This window comes from Natrix helvetica, assembly GCF_964273705.1.
Source record: "Natrix helvetica genome assembly, chromosome: 1".
NCBI classification, from domain to species: domain Eukaryota; kingdom Metazoa; phylum Chordata; class Lepidosauria; order Squamata; family Natricidae; genus Natrix; species Natrix helvetica.
In genome coordinates, this window is record NC_138548.1 from 203,988,115 (window position 1) to 204,004,824 (window position 16,710).

Sequence of the window (16,710 nt, forward strand, 5' to 3'; positions counted from 1 at the left end):
ATAGATAGAAAAGTTTTGCTTATGATGAAAGCATGTAAGACATATGAAAATTAAATTACAAATCAAAGACATTTGTTTCAATACTTTAAGAGACATTGCCTCAGACATATAAGAAAAAAAGGCAAAATGAAGAATATACACACTAAGCTAGGTTTTCCAGCTAGGCTTTATTTTAAAATACATCCATCCATTTTTAGTTTTGTGCAAACAAATCTTTCTAAAGTGCATTGCAATTTACAAAGCCATTAATAATTATAATTATCTTTTACATAGAGATTTAAAAACGGTTCAGAACAAACATGGAGATTTTCAAAACGGCTCTAGTAAACATAAGCTATACTTTATAGCTTATATTGTATCATCAGAGATGATCATTATTGATCAAGGAGAGTACTGCTTCTTTCCAGCTACCAGTTTTTCTTTTTTCCCCAACAGTGACTGGTAATAACTCTGAGTGGCTACAATTTCACTTTGTATTGAGGCAATTTCTGCAGCCAGGTTGATCCCTGAAATAGGACAAGATGAAAAAGGGGTTATCAATAGACAAAAGTCTAAATAGTATTTTTAAAAAGAGAAATTCCATTCTACTCTGTCTCCTAAATTGGAATGTTTCCAGATATGATAGAACACCCAACTTCCATGTTGCCAAGCTCTAACTGGGAATTCCAGTAGATGGAATCTTCATTTATCTGTGCGGCATTTTGATTGGAAAAACTCTTTTATGAATGGTAAAGATCTCTAAAAAAGCTCATCTGACTTTGGGCCAGTCACTTTCTCTCAGCCCAACCCATTTCACAGATTTGCTGTTGTTGGGAAAACCAGAAGAAGGAGGATCATTAGTTATCATTATCTTGAGTTGTTTATAAAAATAATAGATGGGATATAAATTAAATAAATAGATAAAATTACAGATCTGGAGCAATGCCCTTATTCCATGTAGGAAGTGTCACAATATAGTGGGTTTGAGTTGAATACCAGAAATTTAGTCTGGTTCTTCAGATGGTGACTACCATAATATGAACAGAACTTGGCCGCAGAGCAACAGAGGTGGCATTCAGCAGCTTCTGACCAGTTCTGGAGAACTGGTAGTGGAAATTTTGAGTAGTTCGGAGAACTGGTAAATATCACCTCTGACTGGCCCCGCCCCCATCTATTCTCTGCTTCCTGATTCCCAGCTGATTAGAAGGAAATTGGGATTTTGCAGTAACCTTGCCCTGGAGTGGGGAGGGAATGGAGATTTTACAGTATCCTTCCCCTGAAGAGCAACTCCCAAAATTGATGTTCTGCTTCCCAATGGCAGCTTTCACATAAGAAAGCAACAGCTGCAGGATATTTTTTTTCCTTAGTACTTTAAACAAGGAATCAGAAGAGGACATACGTGCATTTGGCATTCATTGTGATTATCCCAGCTGCCTTTTTCCTCACCTTCTCGGAAAGTCTTTTGGGCTTGTCGGAGGCTTTGAGGCACAAGGATACCAAACCAGTTCAGGGGGTCATGGTGGCCTAAGGTCTCTGCAGGCTGGGATGCTGTATTCAGGGGTTGGGCCACATCCTCGGCTTTTCCTGGACCTTTTCGTCGTCGTAGAACTAGAAGCAATCAAATGAAGTACCTTCAATCAAAGGAGACTGCAAGCAGGGAAATGGATGCTGTTGAACTACAATTCTCAGGATATCTATTGTAGGTTCTTTTAGAAAGCGCAGTTGGACAGTTCTCATTCCTATCTCTGAAGAGTAATTGAGGCTGATTTCTGGTATTTTCAGTAGCTTCCTTGAATTCTTCCTTTGAATTGTTGCAGTGTAAGTTTTCATATTATTGGGGACAAAAAATTTCTGATTTGTGTATCTACTGTACAGTGTTTATTTCACCAAATTGTTACATCTTTGGTTTTTATTATTCATATACTAACCAAAAATCATTTTAAGAGCCATCTGACAGAGAAAGATTCAGACAGACCTTGGCAAGATCATTGCAGGTTTTTTTGTGAATTATGATCAAGTTGGTTCAAAAACCTTGTGAGTTTTGTTCCTTTACCTTGTTCACTGGGGCCAATTTCTTCCACAATAGTTGGGCTTTCATCCTTGCCTTTGAAAACATCTTCTGTGATCACCTGAAACTGAGTCTGCCCATCTTCTGCCTTGCTAGATGGAAGAAATAGAGTCATATGCAAGACTGAGCATTTAGTCTTAACCTGATCCCTTCCCAAGGAATAGGCAATAGAGATAATTATTATTTGGGGCTCTCTGAAATAGAGATCATTTCAGTTTTAGCTCTCTTTCTTCATATGTGTACATTATAATTGCCCCTATCAATGTTCCAGGACAACACTGTGACATTATGAGGAAAATATTGGGTCAAGAGTTTCTAAAGAGTTTTCCACATGGAATGGGGATTTGAATCTAAGTTTTTCCAGTCCTCATCCCAAAATCAAAGAAATAAAACTCCAGTACTGATTTTATCAACAAAGCAATCCAAAATATCCATAACTTGTCTCGCATGTCTAAAACCTTAGAGAACACAACACTCTCATAATTAAAGTTTGATTGAATACAGCCAAGTGAAACAGTCACTTCTTACAAAGGGAGTTGGATTAATAATTCCTGGAATTATTAAGATGACCTGATGCTTTGGATAAGTTATTATGGAATGGAGAGAGAGAGAGAAAGCTGCGCTTTAAGAAGGGATATGCTGATATATTTCAGCCAACCAATCTCATAGAATTGTTGAAAAGTAATTTTTGAGAAAGCCAGTATAGTGTAATGATTAAACTAACTAGGATAAGGAAGACCCAGATTCAAGACCCACTTCAGCTCTAGACCTGATATTTCATCAGAGTTTCCGTTTACCAACTTCAAAAGATGGCCATTCTAGGTATAAAATTGGAGGGGAAATGGAAAAAAACAGGATATAATTCTAATAAACACAGAAATAAAATAGGTGGGAATGTTATTCTTGTAAACTTTTCAAAAGCCGATTGAAAGAGCTAGGTCTTGCAGTTCTTACAGTACTCGCCTAAAACAAATAATGATGGGCATGCTAGCTGGTGAATGGAAGAATCCTCTCCTCAACTTTGCTTTCTCATAAGGATTGAATTATTCTTATTATGGAATGGAGCAATCTTCTCCAAACTAATACATCTAGAGATATAATTCCTACTCTTCCCCTGCTGAATGGCAATGGAAATAATAGCACTAAATAATAGTTTAAATATTTGCAGGGAGGTTCTAAAATCTGGTTTTAGAAAAATTCAAAGGGCAAGAACAAAAGCACCTAGTTACTCTTTTTCCCTTTCATTGGAGGTCATTATACTAGCTAGCTACTTTCTATTAGCCCCTGGATTAAAAACATTTGATTTAGACATACACTATATTGCCAAAAGTATTCGCTCACCCATCCAAATAATCAGAATCAGGTGTTCCAATCACTTCCATGGCCACAGGTGTATAAAATCAAGTACCTAGGCACGCAGACTGTTTTTACAAACATTTGTGAAAGAATGGGTCGCTCTCAGGAGCTCAGTGAATTCCAGCGTGGAACTGTGATAGGATGCCGCCTGTGCAACAAATCCAGTCGTGAAATTTCCTCGCTCCTAAATATTCCAGTCAACTGTCAGCTGTATTATAAGAACGTGGAAGTGTTTGGGAATGACAGCAACTCAGCCACGAAGTGGTAGGCCACGTAAGTGTGTGACCTCACAAATGCGCTTCTGAAAGAATGGTCAAAAATTCCCATAAACACACTCCTAAACCTTGTGGACAGCCTTCCCAGAAGTGTTGAAGCTGTTATAGCTGCAAAGGGTGGACTGACGTCATATTGAACCCTATGGCTTAGGAATGGGATGTCACTTACAGTAAGTTCATATGTGAGTAAAGGCAGGTGAGCGAATACTTTTGGCAATATAGTGTACCTTATACTTGTGAATGGAGTGGCTATTATTAAAAATGATGGATGGCATTCTCCTTCCTTGAGATGATAAACCACTGAAGCCATACAATGTTTTCATGAACTGTTGAAGTCGTATGCATTTTTAATATTGGATAATGAGATGGCCAGCAAAACATTGTGCAGTTTCAGTGGTTCATAGGCTTGAGGAAGGAAAATTCTGTCTGCCATTTGTACTAATAGGCAGTCTGTTCTTAAGTCCAAGTTCTGACTTAGATAGAAATTTGAGATAAAGACAGACAGGATTGGAACTCATTCTTAACTGGACTGAGTTTATACAACACATTAAGCCATAAATCATAATTCATTAAGCACAATGATTGTGTCTGTGCAACTAAACCAAAAAGGAAGGCAATCATATTTTGGTTTAGCGCAATGTATGATTGCAGCTATTGCCTTTATTCCCCACCAAAAAATTTCCTTCCTCGTCAAAATCCAACAATTTTCCCACTCACCTGGTTTCTATCCGAACAAGTGGTGTCATCTGGTGTCCATATTGCAGGGTAGATACAGATTTGTTACCCATGGCATAGCGGGATTTGGAAAGTGAGAACCAACCCTGCAGAGGCAAAATCGAAAACACACCTTACAGCAATCTTTCTGACCCGAGAATTTCAATACGAACAGTTACAATTGCCAGAATTCTTAGTCATCTTGAAAAGAAAATGAACTGATTCTGGATTTTCTGATATTGGGAAGACAAAGGCAATCTCTATGACACATTTCCCCAAAAGGAATCAACAGCTCTGTGCAACTGCAGCAACAGGGAAAGGAAAAATGACCCCATCATTTGGCAACATGCCCTTGGCCTTTACCCAGATCTTATGTTCCATGTTCTCACCTGCTCCACCATGCTATTGAAAGCTTCTCTCTTGGTCTGGAGCATTTCAAGAGCATCAAAAAGGCGAAGGATAACACGATCTAATTCCTCGCATATTTCAGTTTGTCCAAAGTCCTCTGCGGGAGCCATCTGAATGGAAAATTAGACAATTGATCTTATTCAACCTTGTGTCACACAGGTTTCAAGTGTTTCTGCTATAATAGAAAAACATCCATATTGATTTAAATTATTACCTTATATATTTAATTTGCACACAGTCTTTCCATCAAATAGTGTTCAAAACCACTTAACAGCAAAAAACAAACAAACAAATAAGTTTACAAGTTGAGCAGTTAAAGCCATTTGCAACCTATTTAACCATCAGTTAGAGCCAGATTTAGATGCATACAACTGGTAGAAGCAGATTCCCTGCCTTTTGTCCCAACAGCAATATTTTTTTCAAAATATTGTAAAGAAGTTGGGCAAACCCACTGAATGAGATATGCTCCAGTGGAGAAGAAAGGATCTCTGAAAACAAGGCAAAGTGAAGAATGCTGACAGAATGGTAGTGGTCCTCAGGCTCTCTACTCCATTTAGCAAGACCTTACAACTGTTTTTGTGATATTTAGAAAGCATTTAGGACTATAAGAGAGAGGAAAGGTAAGAAACGCTTGTTTCTTTCCCTCCAAATATGCAATCTTTGTATCTGTGTCCATATTTGCAAATCACTCTGGCAGCTAAAAACTTGTCTGAATCAACACAACTTCTGCTGTTGGAAAGGCATAAAAGAAGACTTGAAGTAAGCTTCCTTTGGCAAAATATATTAGGAGCTATCGCAGTCAGGTATTGTGGTGAAAATATTAGCGAAAAGCCGACTGGAGTCAGGAAGACTTACTTCTGAGCAGACATGTGCAGAATTGCTCTGCTTCATCAGGTCCCATACCACCACCCTCACCTTTCTCTTCCTTTTTAAAACATGTAAACTGCATATTTGATGCTTTATTTTTCCAACTTTCCTCCAGAGTTCAAAGTGATTGGAGTATTTGAGGACTTTTAAAGAGTTCTGACTGATCTATGAGTTTATTCTGCTTCGCTACATCCATCATTTCAAGGGCCAGATATTTACACGAGCGGGTTGCATTACTGTGAATCTGTGTTGATATTAGAGAATCACAGTCTTACTCGATAGCAGTATTCCAGTATTTGAGGGGATATGCCACAAAGAAGGAGTCAACTTATTCTCCAAAGCACCAGGAGGGCAGGACAAGAAACAATGGTTGGAAACGAAGCAAAGAGAGAAGCAACCTGGAATTAAGAAGAAACTTCCTAACAGTGAGGACAATCAACCAGTGTAACAGCTTGCCTCCAAAAATCGTGGGCGTTTCCATTAGTGGATGTTTGTAAAAAGAGTCTAGACAGTCATTTATCTCCTGCTTGAGCAGGGGGCTGAATTAGAAGATCTCCAAGGTCCCTTCCAGCTCATTCTATTCTAATTCTAATTTATGACGCCACAATAAAAGAATCCTGAGATGCCACAAGCCTCTCATTCTTTCTACCTGCAACTATGATCGGCTAATCTAAAGAAAGGAAGAAAAAAGATACCTTCGTAAATAAATATATCAGGGTAACTTCACAGGTCTTCCTCTAACGAAGATAGCCGGTCGCTCAACCTCCCGCAAATTCTCTCACTGCATCCGATCCGCTTTTCACAATTGACTTCCTATACTACTGCTTTTAAGACATGACTCCACCTTCTCTTCTTCCACGGCCAATAAGATTAGAAATGTTCATCTTTGACCAATGGCCTGCAAACCGAGGTAGAGAAGCGACAATACAGCTTCGGATAATAAGCATAGCCGCTTCCGGTTGTGAAGTTTCCCCCCTTTATCTCTAGAGTGGCATTTCTCAATCTCAGGAATTATGTTGGGGCTTCAACTCCCAGACTTCTTCAACCAACTCGCTCAAGTCTACATAAATTGAAGTTGCTGGGTGGATAAACATTTGTTGTAGAGCAGATGTCCCCAAACTTGGCAACTTTAAAACTTGTGGACTTCAACTCCCAGCTATGCTGGCTGGAGAATTCTGGGAGTTGAAGTCCACAAGTCTTAAAGTTGCCAAGTTTGGGGACCTCTGTTCTAGAAGCTTAAACAGGGACCATGTTCATTAAGGGAGGTGTGTGTGTGTGTGTGTTGTATATACGCGGGTTTGTATGTATGCTGCGCCCTCTGATATTTCGGGCAAGGGCGATGACATATATATTTTGAATCGATAAAGCTGACCAGATTCACCACCACCACTACCACCACCGTCACCAAAGGCTGGGAAATGATGGGTATCAGATCAGGGATAAAAAAATCCAGTGGATCTAAATATTTTGTGTGCCGTCTGGCGGTGGTAAGAATGCTGGCAACTCAGTTCCGGTTTCTCTCCTAGAAGCCCAAGAGCATTTTCATTTCTCCTTCAGATTGGAGTCTATGGGGGCAGGAGTGTGGAAAAATGTACGAAATATGAAACAGGATCCACTAGATCTTTGTTCCGTATTTATGCTCCCCCCCCCTATTGATGGAAGGGAATCAATTTGGAGAGGCACAGAAAGAGGGAAGGCAGAGAGGGTGGGAAAAAACCTAGATCCCAATATTTCAATATTCCATTAGAAAAAGAAAATCTCGACAACGTTACTCGGTACTCAACAGCCCATAAAGCTATAAAGGACTACGAAGCGGTATATAAATCTAAATGTCATTGCTATTGCTATGCGGAAACATCATCTGCGCGCGCATTTTAGTGACGTCGCCGTGAAGGCTTCGGGCACGCGTTCCCATTACGTCACCTCCTTTTGTTCTGCCATGTTTGTTGTGGGCGTGAGGCTTCTCCCTTTGGGTTTTTCATTCTCATCTGTTATAGGCCGTTTCTCCTGACCAATGAGAACCGACGTCAAGGGCGGAAGTGATTGAAAGAAAGTAAATCGTAACGTGGTCGAGTCGGGGAATCTAGGAGAGATCATGGTAAGAACTAATTTTTGTGCATATAGTAGTATTTCCTTTTTTTGGCAAAATGAGCAGTAATTGGTTTTGCTTGCTGGCTAAGAGAATAGAGACAGTTTCCAGATTGTTCAATTTAGACTTTGTCCAACCATTCAATGAATCAATGAAGCCTCGGGATAGTAGACATTCTAATCTAGACTAATTCGGAGCAAAGAGCATAGATTTTGCATATGCTATTTAGAAATTACCTATATTTTGATCATGCTTCTCCCCCTGTTGCTTCCTAGGTATATTAAATTACAGTGGTTGGCAATGTTGGTTAGATTTTTTTAAAATTGCCCCATAATTCTTCAAATGTTTACTTAGCAATCCAACTAAATTTGATGGGACTAATTCCCAAGGAAGCAGCTGTAGGATTACAGCCCTACTCTGTTTTAATTGTGGCTTGTCTGAATGCATGTAACTCAAAAGTTAAACATTTCTAGATTTTTAACAAACGTTTCAGGACAGATCCGTTTTCTCCCATCACTAAGAATATTGCAGTCAGAAGGGAAATGAAAAAAAAAGGTCCTAGTGAATCTAATTGTTGCTTTTGTACTTTTTTAGTTGCGTCGGGAAGCTCGTCAGAGACGGGAGTATCTTTACCGTAAAGCTCAAGAAGAAAAACTCCGGACTCTCCAAGAAAAGAAAGAAAAAATTAAAAAGGCTCTGGATGGTACACATTAATGACTTGGAATTGCAATATATAACAACAGGATTGTATTGAGGGCCAGTTGCCCTACTGAATTTAGTGGATTCTATATCTAAGAAAGCATGTATAGTTTGTCCTATAATTGAAGCAATGTGCTTTTTATTCACTTATTACAATTGTTCCCCATGTTTCCTTTCATTTACTCAAGATTTCTCCTCAAAAGGTATCTTCACAAATAACCTTGAGAGGTAGACCAGGTGCACAATTATCCATGAATTAATAACTTTATGGAGATTTGAAACTAAGTGTCTTTAGTGCTTGTCTGGCATTCTAATGAATACAGCCAAGTGAAACAGTCGCTTCTTACAAAGGGAGTTGGATTAATAATTCCTGGAATTATTAAGATGACCTGATGCTTTGGATAAGTTATTATGGAATGGAGAGAGAGAGAGAAAGCTGCGCTTTAAGAAGGGATATGCTGATATATTTCAGCCAGCCAATCTCATAGAATTGTTGAAAAGTAATTTTTGAGAAAGCCAGTATAGTGTAATGATTATACTAACTAGGATAAGGAAGACCCAGATTCAAGACCCACTTCAGCTCTAGACCTGATATTTCATCAGAGTTTCCGTTTACCAACTTCAAAAGATGGCCATTCTAGGTATAAAATTGGAGGAGAAATGGAAAAAACAGGATATAATTCTAATAAACACAGAAATAAAATAGGTGGGAATGTTATCCTTGTAAACTTTTCAAAAGCCGATTGAAAGAGCTAGGTCTTGCAGTTCTTACAGTACTCGCCTAAAACAAATAATGATGGGCATGCTAGCTGGTGAATGGAAGAATCCTCTCCTCAACTTTGCTTTCTCATAAGGATTGAATTATTCTTATATTTGTCTTATTTTTTCTTATTTGCTTTTTTATGTTCAGTTTGCTTGAATTATTGTATTTTATATATTCTTTTATACTATACAATCAGGGTTATATTATTTGTATAATATAATGTGATTTTTTAAAATATAAGTGGTAAACCATCTAGAGTTATTGGAAGTTGGGTGAATTATAATGTGTATAAATGAATCAATAACACACACAATAATGCGGATTTTCACAATTTTTTAAAAGCCATCTCTGCTTTTCCCTTCTAGAGAACTGCCTGATTCCCACGGAACTTCGGAAAGAAGCCCTGGTCCTCCAGAAAGCGCTGGAGTTTGATGATGGAGGGGCAGAAGGTGAGTGGGTCATTGGAGCCAAACCTCTGGGCTACCATACCCAACCTGGAGCCCTCTAAATGCTTTCTGGGGAATCTGTCTCTGGGAAGGTTTGTAATTATGACATTGGCCTGGCAGGAGTGACGAGTCATGTGGATGATGAATACTGCTGGGCTGGTGTGGAGGATCCCCGTATTATGGTTACCACCTCCCGTGACCCCAGCTCTCGCCTCAAGATGTTTGCCAAAGTAAGTAAACAGTAAATGTGTTGTCCTGCCTTAGATGGAGGCATGGCTTTAGAAAGCAGATTGATGGAGCAGGTTTGACTCAGCATCTTAGTAGAAGTCTTACTTTGCTTATTGGAGGACCTGCAGTCTTTCTGGGACAACTGCCTACAAAATCTGGCTACTAGCCTGCCTGAAGAGAAACTCATTGAAGAGGTTTACTTTGAGCCAGACACCAAAGCCACTTCAGCTCAGCCCTGGGCAGTTAGGAGGTCAAAGCAAATGGTTTGATAGAGACTTTGTGCAGGGGATCACCTCTAAGATCTCAGCTCAAGCTTTCCAGATTAAAAACAAAAATCAGTAGAATGAATCATTAGGTACATTGACATCAGTTGCTTCTGCTCAGAAATCTGATTGTAAATGGTTGCGTATAATGTCATGTGTTTTTCCCATGTTCCATTTAGGAAGTGAAGCTAGTTTTCCCTGGGGCCCAGCGAATGAACCGAGGCAGGCATGAGGTAGGCGCTTTGGTCCGTGCCTGCAAAGCTAATGGGGTCACCGACCTGCTGGTGGTGCATGAGCATAGAGGGGTGCCAGGTAAGTGATTTGTAAACAGTACATACTAGGTACTTGTGCTTTGAAACCTGTCGTTATGAGAGCATACGTATCTGGTAGAGATTCAGTGGTCATTTTATTTCATTTGTACTGGACTTGAGGAGGACAGTTTGATGGAATCATACAAAGGGGCAGCTCTGCTCATTTGGAAATGGGCTGAAGTTGCTTGTTTGATGTCAAATCTATCGGTGGTGGCTCTACTCTTCAGAAGCAACTTAATGCCTTCCAGATACTTTATGTTACAGTTCAACAATCCTTTGCTAACTTGCCTCAGGTTGAGGAGAGTTGAAATCCAGTATTCTGCTTACTTGACTCTAGGTAGAAGTTAATATTTAGTGGTAAAAGTGTAGGATGTGCACCCACCTACTCCCAGGTTCAGTGATCAGATCTCCGAGTAGAATTGGGAAGACTTCCATCTGAAGCTTCTGATGATGCTGAGCTAGATGGAATAGCTGGTTATGAGCAAGGATTAAGCAGAATTGGTGGATAAAGCATCAATCCCACACATCAGGTTGTGTCATAATAACGATTTCTTTTTTTCAGTGGATTTATCTTCTTCCATTGATAGCAATTGGGCCTAACTAGTTTCCCTTCTCCTTGTTTCCACTTCTTCATTACTTAGATGGACTCATAGTCAGCCACCTGCCTTTTGGTCCCACTGCCTACTTCACCCTCTGCAACGTGGTCATGCGCCATGATATCCCAGACATTGGCACCATGTCAGAAGCCAACCCCCACCTCATCTTTCACAATTTCACGTCTCGTCTTGGACAGAGGGTAAGATGAAGTGGTAGATCAGAATGTTGTTTCCTCAATGTTTGACAATTGTTTAGACTGAGATTGAAAATCAAAACAGAGAAGGTAGCTAGCAGTCTGCAAAACATAGGAGGGATGGCAGGGCAGGAAATCCTTTTTGACTTGACAGTAAGATCTACTGGCAAAAATGTGCACCAAAGTCACTAAATGTGATTGCTATTTCCTGGATTTACAAAATGTATCAAAGCAGCTGAATGCACTAGGTCTATTCAATAGACTAAGCCACAACTAAAATAAAACCAGGGTTAAAGCTGTTAGATCTTTTACTGTCTTAAGTTAGCATGTTGTGAACTCAGCCCCTGAAACCAGTGAAATCCACTCTACAGAAGTGAATGTAGGAGTTTTACTTTAGCCTGGATGCATCAGTGTTCTTTATATGGTATTTTGGGCAAAGTAAAGATGTGAGTATCAGAGAAGTGGCATAATCACAGGAGGTTTTCTCACCTTTTTATCTATCAGAAATTATACAATTAGTATTTTAGTTGAGTTACCAAAGATAATTCTAGGTGGGGATTATGGGAGGTCCATGGTCAAGCACGTTCAAAGATTGGACTGTTTCTAATTTCCTTTTAACTTTTGTACTATGTGTTTTTTAATGCTGTACGCCGCCCTGAGTCCTTGGGAGAAGGGCGGCATATAAATCTAATAAATCCAAATCCAATCCAAATCCAAATTGCCATGTGAGTTAAATCCGATTTAATGGCCTGATCTTGCAATTGTGTTCAGTTACATATTTCTTTAAATCTGATCCCATTAAGGAAAAACTTGACTAAAGGAACATTCAATACTTCATTCACTATTGTTTCCAACTTTCATCACACATCATCCACTTTCTACCACCAAGGTTCTGGCATTTCACCCTTTCTCCTTCACAGGCCACTAGCATTCTCAAGTACTTGTTTCCAGTACCTAAAGAAGACAGCAAACGGGTCATCACCTTTGCTAACAAAGACGACTATATCTCCTTCAGGTATGTGTACCTGGTTTGGATTCTGGGTTGAGGCTGAGCAGAAATGATTATGGGAGCCAAGAGAACAGAAACTTCACTGGTGCTAGATTCTTTGTTGGTGCCAGTTGTGAAGTCTTGTTCATGGACAGTGCTCTGGGTGGTAGTATAATCTTCTGCAATTTGGTCCCTTCTGAATAGTTGGATTATAATTGCTATATTTGTTGCAGATTGTGGTAAATGTTGTCCCAACACATGTGAAGGGACTCAGGCTAAAGAAAGATGAGAGAGCATTTTTTCAAGCTGCTTTGGAAATAAAATGGATGGGCAGCCATGGAGGGCATTCGTGGGCTTATTTGTAGATTTGCTTTAGTTCTGCACTTTATTGATTCTTTCAAAATGCCAAAGGAGGGAAACCATGACACTTTTCTTTAGCTATTTGCTGCCTGCTAACAATTTGAGATTGTCATTATTTAATAATTGTCATTATTTAATAATTGTCAGTAGTTTTCAAATACAGTAGGTCATGAAAGTTGCCTCTGCAGAGTCTTCAGTAATCTAGTGGGCAACTTAATCACTTTGTGTGTAGTACCTGTCCATCATTGAAGTACCCAATGGTGGGCAGGATAAAAGTTTGAAAATAAAGAAATAAACTTTATCCCTGGCTTATGTTCTACTTGGAGTATGCCGCAGTTGGGTTCATGCAATGTATAACACCAAAATATAGTTTATCTGTTGTTTAATTAATGTAGAGTCAACTAACAAGTTGTGCTGTTAGAAGTGTCCTCAAAGAAGATATGAATGCAGATGTTAAGAGATAGTGTTAATTGTAGAGGGGATGGATTGAATGAAAATATGCATATTGTCGCTGGCTCTGCATGGGGAGAATGAAAAGATCACCTCAGATGTGGAGCCACTTGAAAAGGCAGACAACTTATGAGTTTGATTTAGATTTGGTCATCAGATATGAGGAGAGACGTTTGCCAACATGGGGTTTGTGTCTCTTTTGCTTGAAATAATGAAGTGTTTGCCCTTTGCCCATGTTTTAGCAGCTGTGATTTGGGTTTAATGGGTGGAAAAACCTAGGAGGAGGGGGGACCAAAGAGCCTGTTGCTGGGGAAGAGGACTGCTCTTAATTCTTCCCGGTGCTTACTCTATAATTTTCCAATACTATCTGGGGCAGGCACCATGTTTACAAGAAGACTGACCATCGGAATGTGGAGCTCTCTGAGGTCGGGCCAAGGTTTGAAATGAAATGTAAGTATCACCATCAAACTATGAACTGTGAAATCAGAAACTTTGTCTCCATCACTGACCTGCCAGAGCAGTTTTAACTGAGTCACTGTTCTCTTAGTATCTGCTGCATTTTTATTTGTTTGTAACCCACCTTTATTATTTTTACAAATGATTCAAGAAGGGGAACATATCCAATGCACCTTCCTCCTCCTGTTTTCCCCACAACAACTCTGTGAGGTGAACTGGGCTGAGAGAGAATGATTGGCTAAGATCATCCAACTGGCTTTCATGCCTACAGCAAGACTTCAACTCATGATCTCCTGCTTTCTAGCTTGGTGTCACTAGACCATTCTCATTCATTCTCTCTCTTTCTCTCTCTCACACACACTCCCTCTCTCTCTCCCTCCCTCTCTCTCTCTCTGCTTCCCCCTCTCCCTCCCTCCCTCCCTCTCTCTCTCTCTCACACACACACACACACTCCCTCCCCCCCTCTCTCTCTCACACACACACTCCCTCCCCCCCTCTCTCACACACAAACACACACACGGAATCCAGTTAATGGTTGGGAAATATAGAAGTCTGAACATGACAGCTGGTTAGCAAGTGGACTCAATGAATATGTGAAAAACAAATTACTATCAACAGAGGGACAACTTCAACTTTGTAGCAATATGTGCTTAGATTTATGTACCACTTCACAGTGCTTTATTGGCTCCTCTAAAGTGGTTTACAGAGTCAGCATATTGCCTTTAGCAATCTGAGTCCTCATTTTGCTGACCTCAGAAGGATGGAAGGCTAAATCAACCTTTTGATACTTGATACTGTATGTATCAAGAATTGAAGAAGAAAAGGGAGGAGAAAGAAGAGAAGAAGAAGAGATTTTGAAATAATCTATGTGTTGGAGCAAGTCCTACTGGGAATTCTAGGTATTGTTCAGCATCCCTTGAATGGCCAAAGCTAATCTATAATGTCACTTATATTGTAGGCTTAAATGGAATGGCTTTTTTCAGGTAAAACCTCCCAAGTCAATATTAGAAATACCAAGCTTTGAGTAAACACGTGTAGAAAGGAAATCTATCTTTTTATCTGAGTTTCTTTCTCCCCATCTTTTTTAAAAATATGGCTGACTCCTCAGTAAAGAAACACCCATCTCCAGCCCTACTATTTCCAACAAATGGCAATTAAAGCAATAAGACACAGTATACTGTATGCAAATTGCAGTATTTTTTAGAGTACGTGAAGTCGTCAGTTATTTTTCTCACCAATAAGGTCAAGGGTTGTAATCCGATTTCCCCTGAGGTTGACAACGATGTTTTTCAAAAGGATCTGAAGTTCTAGCATGAGTCAATCTGCTTATTTCCTTCCTCACAAAAAGAGGAAACATTTATGACAATTCTTACTTTATTGTGCTACAGATGACATAATGGAACAGTTTTCTGCTGATGTTGACTGTAAGGCTGCTTCTTAAAAGAAAATGGCTTCCTTGTTCAAGAGCAGTACCCTCTAGTTATGTTTGGTCAAGTCTTGCAATTCAATGAAGCTATGGCCACATTGGTTGGAAATTATGAGAATTATAGTTTTCCACATTTGATTGAGCACCACATTTGAGAATGCTGTGCAAAAAAAACTTCTGCTGCCATGCATCTTGCGCTTCCATACATAATTCAATTATATTACATGGATTTTCACTATGCACTTTACAAATTGGACCAGTATGTAGATTTGTCCATGACTCTTGTCCTTCTGCATTTGCTTCAGGGAAGAGACAAAGTAACACAGTTAATCAATATTTGTGGGTCACAAGATTTTTCAAACGACTGCTATGTCTGCTGAACACCAGAATGGATTGGATCACCTTTTCAGAGTTCAGTATGATTCTCTTCCTGTCCCCATTCTGATCTAAAGACAATGCGGTTAGGAGCATGGATAATAATCAAGAAGTTGCTGATTCAAATCTCCGCGGACCCATGAAGCTGAGAGGCTTCTTTTTGTAAATCAGTATCCTGGCTTTTGTCCATCAGAATCATTGTTGTATGAGGGCTGTGTGTGTGTGTATAGCTACCATTCGATAATGGCTTCTGGTGACTGGGTTCACCTATTGCTGTAACTCTAATGTGGTTTCCTCAACTTTAGAACAACATGTTATGGCTTACTTCGTGACTCATCCTTAAACATACCGTTGCTTAGTGTAATCTGTGAGACTCAAATGCTGGGAATGATTATTGTGGTTTCAGGGTTTGCTTTCAGATACCTGGCTGGCTGTTTGGAGATTGTTGTCCTAGAACAAGATCTGATGTGCACCGGCTAGGCCACTTAACTATGGTTTAAAGAATAATGGTAGTTTGAGTTGACATATATTGCCATGCCCTAACCTCTGGTTGTGTTACACTGGCTAGGGCAGGGGTAGTCAACCTTTTTATACCTACCGCCCACTTTTGTATCTGTTAGTAGTAAAATTTTCTACCCGCCCACCGGTTCCACAGTAATGGTGATTTATAAAGTAGGGAAGTAACTTTACTTTATAAAATTTATAAAGCAGAGTTACAGCAAACCCCTAACGCCCACCATGAAAGCTGGAATGCCCACTAGTGGGCAGTAGGGACCAGGTTGACTACCACTGGGCTAGGGTCTCAACATACTAAGCCAAAATTTTAACAAACCTCATTAACGTTTAACTGCAGGTGTGAACTCAGCCACAGCATAAAATGCGCTTGAGTTTTAAGGATTCTTTCCATTGTTCGGGTAGGGTTTAATCTTTCCTTATCCTCTGCCCTAAAAAAATCATTTTTGGCGGACATTCAGAGACTGACATTGAACCAGACTGAAAACAGAATTGTGGGGTTTATTTCCTGAAGCACAGAGCACGACAGCCAGCTCAAACTTTCCTTCTCTTATATTGCAGTGTATATGATCAAACTGGGAACCTTGGAGCAAGAGAACACCGCTGACGTGGAGTGGCGCTGGCATCCTTACACTCACACGGCCAAGAAGAGAAAATTCCTCAGTGTTGAGTAGCAGCGCCTCAAAACCGCCACCTTCTCATCAAAGAAGCAGACTGTATGTTAGACTTTACATGAACTGGATTCTTCAAGCTTGCTTCATAAATACAATTTTTTCTTTCTTTTTGCCTGTTCTAGGAGTGATCATCTTTTTGGTTCATGTCAGAATTTGGTTCTTACCCATTCCAGAACTTCACTATTCTGACCTGGAACTCGTGATGTTTGTCC

The 16,710-nt window shown here is 39.8% G+C and overlaps 2 protein-coding genes and 1 long non-coding RNA gene across 3 annotated transcripts; 1 reads left to right on the top strand and 2 right to left on the bottom strand.

The window, feature by feature from the left end:
* Positions 1-148: 148 nt before the first annotated feature.
* On the bottom strand, positions 149-6,518 carry VMA22 (vacuolar ATPase assembly factor VMA22). Its single transcript, XM_081935776.1, has 6 exons — positions 6,363-6,518; positions 4,782-4,910; positions 4,396-4,499; positions 2,033-2,139; positions 1,426-1,587; positions 149-506 (listed from the first exon to the last, which is right to left on the bottom strand). Exons 2-6 carry the CDS (start codon positions 4,908-4,910, stop codon positions 382-384), a joined length of 627 nt encoding a protein of 208 aa, XP_081791902.1. The 5' UTR covers positions 6,363-6,518; the 3' UTR covers positions 149-381.
* Positions 6,519-7,602: 1,084 nt separating this feature from the next.
* On the top strand, positions 7,603-16,604 carry IMP4 (IMP U3 small nucleolar ribonucleoprotein 4). The gene is made up of 9 exons (XM_081935775.1): positions 7,603-7,765; positions 8,351-8,459; positions 9,584-9,667; positions 9,785-9,894; positions 10,335-10,467; positions 11,108-11,262; positions 12,177-12,271; positions 13,431-13,504; positions 16,386-16,604. The coding sequence occupies exons 1-9, from the start codon at positions 7,763-7,765 to the stop codon at positions 16,496-16,498; spliced, it is 876 nt and encodes a 291-aa protein (XP_081791901.1). The 5' UTR covers positions 7,603-7,762; the 3' UTR covers positions 16,499-16,604.
* Positions 14,867-16,379, bottom strand: LOC309383329. The gene is made up of 2 exons (XR_014173825.1): positions 16,102-16,379; positions 14,867-15,871 (listed from the first exon to the last, which is right to left on the bottom strand). It is a non-coding gene; the product is annotated as an uncharacterized lncRNA (long non-coding RNA).
* Positions 16,605-16,710: the final 106 nt, after the last annotated feature.